The 6,379-nt window shown below is 43.6% G+C and overlaps 1 protein-coding gene across 1 annotated transcript; it reads right to left on the bottom strand.

The window, feature by feature from the left end:
* Positions 1 to 2,445: 2,445 nt before the first annotated feature.
* Positions 2,446 to 4,204, bottom strand: rasd1 (RAS, dexamethasone-induced 1). The gene is made up of 2 exons (XM_023408122.2): positions 3,812 to 4,204; positions 2,446 to 3,545 (listed from the first exon to the last, which is right to left on the bottom strand). The coding sequence occupies exons 1-2, from the start codon at positions 4,080 to 4,082 to the stop codon at positions 3,016 to 3,018; spliced, it is 801 nt and encodes a 266-aa protein (XP_023263890.1). The 5' UTR covers positions 4,083 to 4,204; the 3' UTR covers positions 2,446 to 3,015.
* Between the last annotated feature and the right edge of the window lie 2,175 nt (positions 4,205 to 6,379).

Genomic DNA, 6,379 nt, shown 5'->3' with positions numbered 1-6,379 from the left:
CAGGTGCAGCTGGAAATTATGCTAAATTTAGTCATGGAAGAATTCTTTATTCTTTACCAAAATAAAAGCTGTAACACCACAGTGTATAAATACTCTGCACATGTAATAAGTTGTTGCCTGAGAAGACCTCCTCTCAGGACTGTGTGGACGTGCACAGATCGGGCTTGGCCGCCATTTTTCTCACTTTCTTGTTAATTTTGTTGCAGGACATTGCAACTATTATCATTAGTATCAGTGCAGTGACATAAATCGCAACACGACTGCAGTCCTTTGAGCGAAGACAAATCCTACAATAGAGACACCGCAAAGACTTTTTCTGATCATTTCAAAACAAAAAACTTTCCTCAAGCAATTTCATCATCACCTGTTGTTCACTTTAATGATTTTCAGCCGAGCTGCTGTATTTCCTTTTGTGCATTGCAGTAACAACAGTCATTAGAGTTTTTTTAGTAGTGAACTTTATTTTCCATCTTGAGCGCACTCCATTGAGCTAGTACTAGTATGGGCCTGGGACACAGTCAAATGCACGAGCTCAGTTGACCACCAGGGGCAGTAGACGCTGCGAGGAGAGAAGCAGCTTTTTAAGCAACATTTGGCCTCTATGTAAAAATACAAACGACAACATAAGAACATTAGTCTTATCACTGGACCCACTTACGTAACAGTTTGAAATCAAAATAGTGATGTAGAATTGTAATTTAATAATGTGATGAAAACAGTGGATTTGATTAAAGTTGTGCTCATGTCCCAGAGTTCCTTGTGGGTTTTTTGGAATGCGTATATGAGTTGATTGAATATTTAACATTTCCAGTTTCTCCAATCAGGAACAGGTTACTCGTCACCTGATTCACTCTGTTCCTGCTCAGTTCAGTCCTTGTTCCACGAGTGAGAAAGTGGCACCTTGTGACGCACACAATGTTAGAGAGAAGAAACTAATGCTGAGGTAAGTACGTTGTTTTTTTTACTCAATTTATTTTTGTATCAGCACTGTCTGCTCTGTACATGCACACAGACGCACACACACACACACACACACACACACACACCCATCCCCCGTCTCCCCTACTTATTTCCACTGTGACACCAGCTTTCCCCTCCCCCGCTGACACTGGTACAAATGTTGACACTTCTGCCATATGGGGTGGCGACGGCGATAATGAAAAACTTATGCTCCGACCGGTTCACTGTGATTCGCAGCGTGTAAACGTTGTCCATCGTGACCTCATTAAAATGTTTTTTGTATCATTTGATTGCAGCGTCTGATTGTCCCTCAGATTAAAGTTCAACACATGAATTTCAATATGACAAAAACAAAAGTTGCTCTTCAGCGAATAGACACAGCCGTGCATACTAATAAACGCTGTAATTATGTGTTTTCATAATGGATGCAGCCAGGAGTAGAGCACATCGTGTTACTGATCAGTAAGAGGGCAGTGTTACAGTGGACAGTACTGCTGAGTGTGTGTCCCTGCTCTTTACACGATATCTGTCTCACAGACACACAGGATGATGCAGGAGGATATCTTCCTGTCTGTGTATGAACTGACAGGAAGCAGGTTTACAGGATTATTCCTGACAGAGAGAGAGAGAGAGAGAGAGAGAGGGAGAGGGAGGGAGAGAGAAAGCACTGGACACTGTGTTTGGTTCATCTCCAGGGGGAAAAGGTTGCATTTCTAAATGAGGGTGCAAATAATGTAAAATTAAAACTGTGATGAGAACAAATTGTGCGCTTCAGAGCTGCAGGGTGAAATTATTCCGCAGCGTACTGTGTGTGGTTGTTTTGTCCTGCAGCCTGTTATTAAAATGCATGAGAGGATCAAGGACAGAAATGATCATTTAGGTGTAAAATCTGACCCTTCATGGTACAGTCACCTCCTGGGTAACGTAACAGCTCGTCATACATTCACATTGTTGCTGTAAAGTGTGTGTGTATGTGTGTATGTGTGTGTGTGTGTGTGTGTCAATATTCAAGGTCACTTAAAAATAAAGTGAATTCACAGTCGTGGAGTTACCAGATCTGATTCTTAACCCCTGGTGACACCACCTGTTGTGTGATGGTCTCATATCCTGTTTAAACTTATGTGTATTAGTGTCATCATTTCTTTATTCGATGAGCAGCATTTCTCTTCGACGCGTCTGTACTGAAGATGTATCCAGAATCCAGATCCCTGCATCAGTTTTACAGCATGTCTATGTGTTTTAGCCTCTGATGATGATGATGATGATGATGATGATGATGATGATATGTGGCAATGAAACTGACCCTCTCATGCTTATGGTGCAGACGTGCACAGTGCAGTGTGCATCAGGGGTTAGCTGGCTGCAGGGTCTGTGTGAGTCTTCACTGTGTGGGACTTTCAGATGCACATGAAGCCACTAGTGTTTGTGTTGCACCAGAACAGAAGGAACTTGAACCAGAAGAAATGAGAAGCAATGCAAAATAAGTTTTAGTTTGTTTTTTTGTTTTATTATATTGAGATTCTTTGACTTGTTTGCAAAAATTGACATTGACAATAAATATACATTCACCATAAAAAATAGTTTTGCAACGAAACATTGAAATGTAATTAGCCATTATAAAATCTATGATAAGATGTAAACAACATTATTTCCCCCCCATCATTGCACCTCCTGAGCCAAGAGTCTCTTTTCTCTCTCCTCTAAAAAAGGCATGACGTCAATAAAACACATTGTACGCATCGATGCGCGAGTCTCACAAGGTATGAAGCCACGTCACACATTGGGCTCTGACTGACAGAACAAGCTAACATTCTCAAATGTCTCGTGGGCAATGTTTTTATTTTATTTATTTTTTTGTTGTTGAGTGGTTTGTTGCGGACTCGCGTCTCGAGTCAGAGGGCGCGCGCGCGCGCGCGGCAGCGGCGGCCCCGGCGTCTCCGCATCTCCCGTGTCAGTTTGAGCGCAGTCGGCCGCACAGGTCGCTCCTCAAGCTGACGCACCAGGCTCGTTCTTCTTTCAAAGATTTCGTGTTGCGTTTGCTGCCTCGCGGTCCGTTTAGCTGATCACACATCTCTCTTTGTCTTTGCCCTGGCCGCCTCCTATCGCCTTCTCTTTAATGTACATGAGGTCGCTGTGCACGCTGGGTCTCCGGGCGCATGGAGTGACCACACCGTACGCTTCCCCAATGTCCTTCAGCTTCTTGTTTTTCAGAGACTTTCTGTGCAGCATGTCGCAGTACTGCACGGACACTTTCCGGTGAAGGTCGGGGCTCATTTCGTGAGGTAGTTTGGCCAAGGTAAACAGAGTCTGAAACATCTTATCCACGTTCTCGTTGCGCTTGGCGGAGATTTCGAAGTAGGCGCACTTGTCGTCCCCGGCCACCAGCTGCTCGATCTCCTCCTGCTGCACCTCCCGGTAAAACTCTCTGTCTCCCTTGTTGCCGCAGATGACCAGAGGCACGTCGATGTTCTCTTTGATCTTGTTTTTCAGGCACGACTTGGTCTCATAGATCTGCCGCTTGAGCCGCTGCACCTCCTGGAAGGAGTCACGATTGTCCAGGCTGAAGACGAGAATGAACACGTCACCTGGAGGGAAAGAAGAAAGTTTTAGTTCATTTGCTTTGCCTTTAAAGAGTGATGAGTAGTAAACACACAGGAGTTTCTAGCCCTATAGTATAGTATAGTATAGTATAGTATAATAAACACTCATGCATCCTGCAGCCATGCGCACAAGGCGCACGGTGCGCACAATGACCGCACGTTTGCAGCATTTAAAATGCACTTTTGCACGATCACCACTGTTTTCTAAATCTGAGTAACTTTTCTATCTTGATACAGATGTGGATAAGCACCTGTCAGTATGGATAGTCTCCTCATGGCGGGGAAAGGGTGGTTCCCTGATGTATCCAGTATGTCTAGCTGGTATACGTCTCCCTTGATGCTGTACAGTTTCCTGTGAAAGTCCTCGATGGTCGGCGTGTACTGCTCTTCGAACCTCCCGTTCAGGAACCGAGACACGATGGCCGTTTTCCCAACTTTGGTGGATCCCAAAATCACCATCCTGTAGCAGTTCTTCGCTGGGATGTCAAAGTCGCTCTCTGGGGGCGACATTTTCTTAATCATGGTTAAACCCGTGTGCGCGGACTGCTTTACCTAAGATATGTGTGTGCGTAAAAGGCGGTTGAGTTGGCTTTAGTCAGAAGAGTCGCTCTCGGTTGCTCTGCTGTGCGTTTCTGTCTGAGTAGCGGAGTGGAGTCTTGTATTTAAGCGCACGGCGGGCTCCTCCTCCCATACACGTCAAGGCCTAGTGAATAGGCACCGGGTGCTCCACTGAGCGCCGGGACAGGAGAACCAAACTCCCAATGCTGCGTCAGACTGTTATTTCTAAGGAAGACGGGAGCGCTGGGAAGCAGTGAAACAGCCCCCCCCCCACTTCTAAAAAAATAAATTGAAACATCAAGGAGATGGAACTGTGCAACTGAGGCTTTGCGTAACTACAAAATAATAACTTCCACTGAATGCAGCTGCGTTAATAATTGACTCCTCTTCGGCATTTAACCCGGTTTGGTTCCATTGTATTCTCATGCATTCTCATGTATTCTTCTCATGCACTGTCATCTGGACATATACAGAGGATGACTAATTAAATGACAAAACAACATAAAGATTATTGTAATGAGCAACCAGGTTCCACTTGGCATTGATTCTCCAAGTGTCTGGAACTGCACTGGAGGGATGAATATCATTCTTCCAAAAGATATTACCTCATCTGGTGTTTTGATGATGATGGTGGTGGAGACCACTATCTAACACGTTGGTCCGAAATCTCCCATAGGTGTGCAACTGAGTTGAGATCTGGTGACTGCAAAGGCCCGATTCACCTCATTTTCATACTCATCAAACCATTCAGTGACCCCTCCTGCCCTTTGGATGAGGTCACTGTCATCCTGTTTCTCCTCTCATTTGTCATGTTTTTTCCTTTAATTTGTCACCTTTGCAACCCTGAATCATGAATTCTGGCCTTTTAAAGTTAGGTTTTAGTTTCAGGCAGAAATAAACAGCTGTTTTCAGTGTATTCTCATGTTTTTGAAAGGAAAAATACACGAATATACCTCTCTGTCCTTATACAAAGTGTCATTCATTAATGTAGTCATTCACATTCTCAGTAACTGCTGCAGTGATTTATTCATGTCACCAGGCAGAAGGAGCGTGAGGGGCTGAGGCCTGAGATGATGCAGTTACCAGAGTGACCAAAAGGGGGCACTCAGGGTACAATGTTACCCAGATGAATGGCATGACTTACCTGAGCAAAAAGACCAATTGTTTGGCTGTGTGTGTGTGTGTGTGTGTGTGTGTGTGTGGTTGATAGCCTTCAAGAGTTTTTTTTTTTTTTAATCACAACTGACAAATGCAAAAAGACATGGAGCTGTCAGTTGCCATGGTTATCCATCTGTAATGAACAACAACAGTTATCACAGAAGAAAAAGGTGTGTGTGAAGAAGGTGTGTGAAGTGGAGGCAGGAAATGGTTGATTCAAACTTGTTGATTCAAAAATTAGTGTGTGCTGCTGCTTTAATGTGGTTCATTCAGCCAGGTGTGAAGTGACATGCTAACTTGGAGGCAGTGAATAAGGAAAAATAGTAGAAATGAACAAAAAAGAAAGAAATAAAAGTAGTGGTGTGACCTGAACCAGCTCGGGATTTATGGACATTGTGATGCTGATGTTAAAATCTTAAACGTGGTAAACGTGGTGTGTGTGTGTGTGTGTGTGTGTGTGTGTGTGTGTGTGTGTGTGTGTTAACTGGTACGAACAAAGCGAGGTTAGTGTGATCTTTGGGGGTTAACTCAGGTTTTCTGGTGTCACAAAGTTTGCTTGCTTTTAACTGTGGTTGGTCGCCATGGTAACCTATGTTTCACAGCTTCAGAGGATCGGATCAAAACCGAATACTGACCAATCAGTTCACCCCCAAAAAAAATTAGTCTTCTATTTTAAGTTTATGCATTAATTCTACCTCACTAAAGATAACTCACTGTCTGTCCCAGATGCAGAACCAGGCCTGAGAGATTTACTTTGTATGTCTGAGGAACTATGTCTCCCAATATTTTCTGAAAATGTTTCTAGAAATGACCAATAATCAATCTGGACAATATCATCATCATAAATTATGTATGTATCTGTGTCTCTATATGGATATATGTGTGTGTGTGTGTGTGTGTGTGTGTGTATATATACATGTATGAATTGAATTATTTTTGTTTGTTTCGTTTTGTTTGCCGGGTGGAGGGAAGGGATGGGGAGTGTGGAGATGTTCAGTGCACCGCTGTGGTTGGAGGCTCATCTACTGGTGATTGCTGATTGTTGTGAAATAAAAAGAGTCTTCTTTTCTGCAGGATCTCCACAGGTACAAGAGACCTACTTT

The sequence above is a fragment of the Seriola lalandi genome, unplaced genomic scaffold (assembly GCF_002814215.2).
Source record: "Seriola lalandi dorsalis isolate HSWRI2012SDOR001 ecotype SW California unplaced genomic scaffold, Sedor1 jcf7180002054354, whole genome shotgun sequence".
NCBI classification, from domain to species: domain Eukaryota; kingdom Metazoa; phylum Chordata; class Actinopteri; order Carangiformes; family Carangidae; genus Seriola; species Seriola lalandi.
Note: the sequence above shows the minus strand (reverse complement) of the source record. Positions and strands in the feature narration are given on the sequence as shown.

What these genes read in the sequence shown, in the direction of transcription:
- rasd1 (XM_023408122.2), bottom strand. Translation starts at nt 4,082, where the DNA reads ATGATTAAGAAAATGTCGCCCCCAGAGAGCGACTTTGACATCCCAGCG. An exon ending in GAGACTATCCATACTGACAG is followed by an intron (nt 3,546 to 3,811) that starts GTGCTTATCCAC and finishes CTTTCCCTCCAG; the next exon opens with GTGACGTGTTCATTCTCGTC.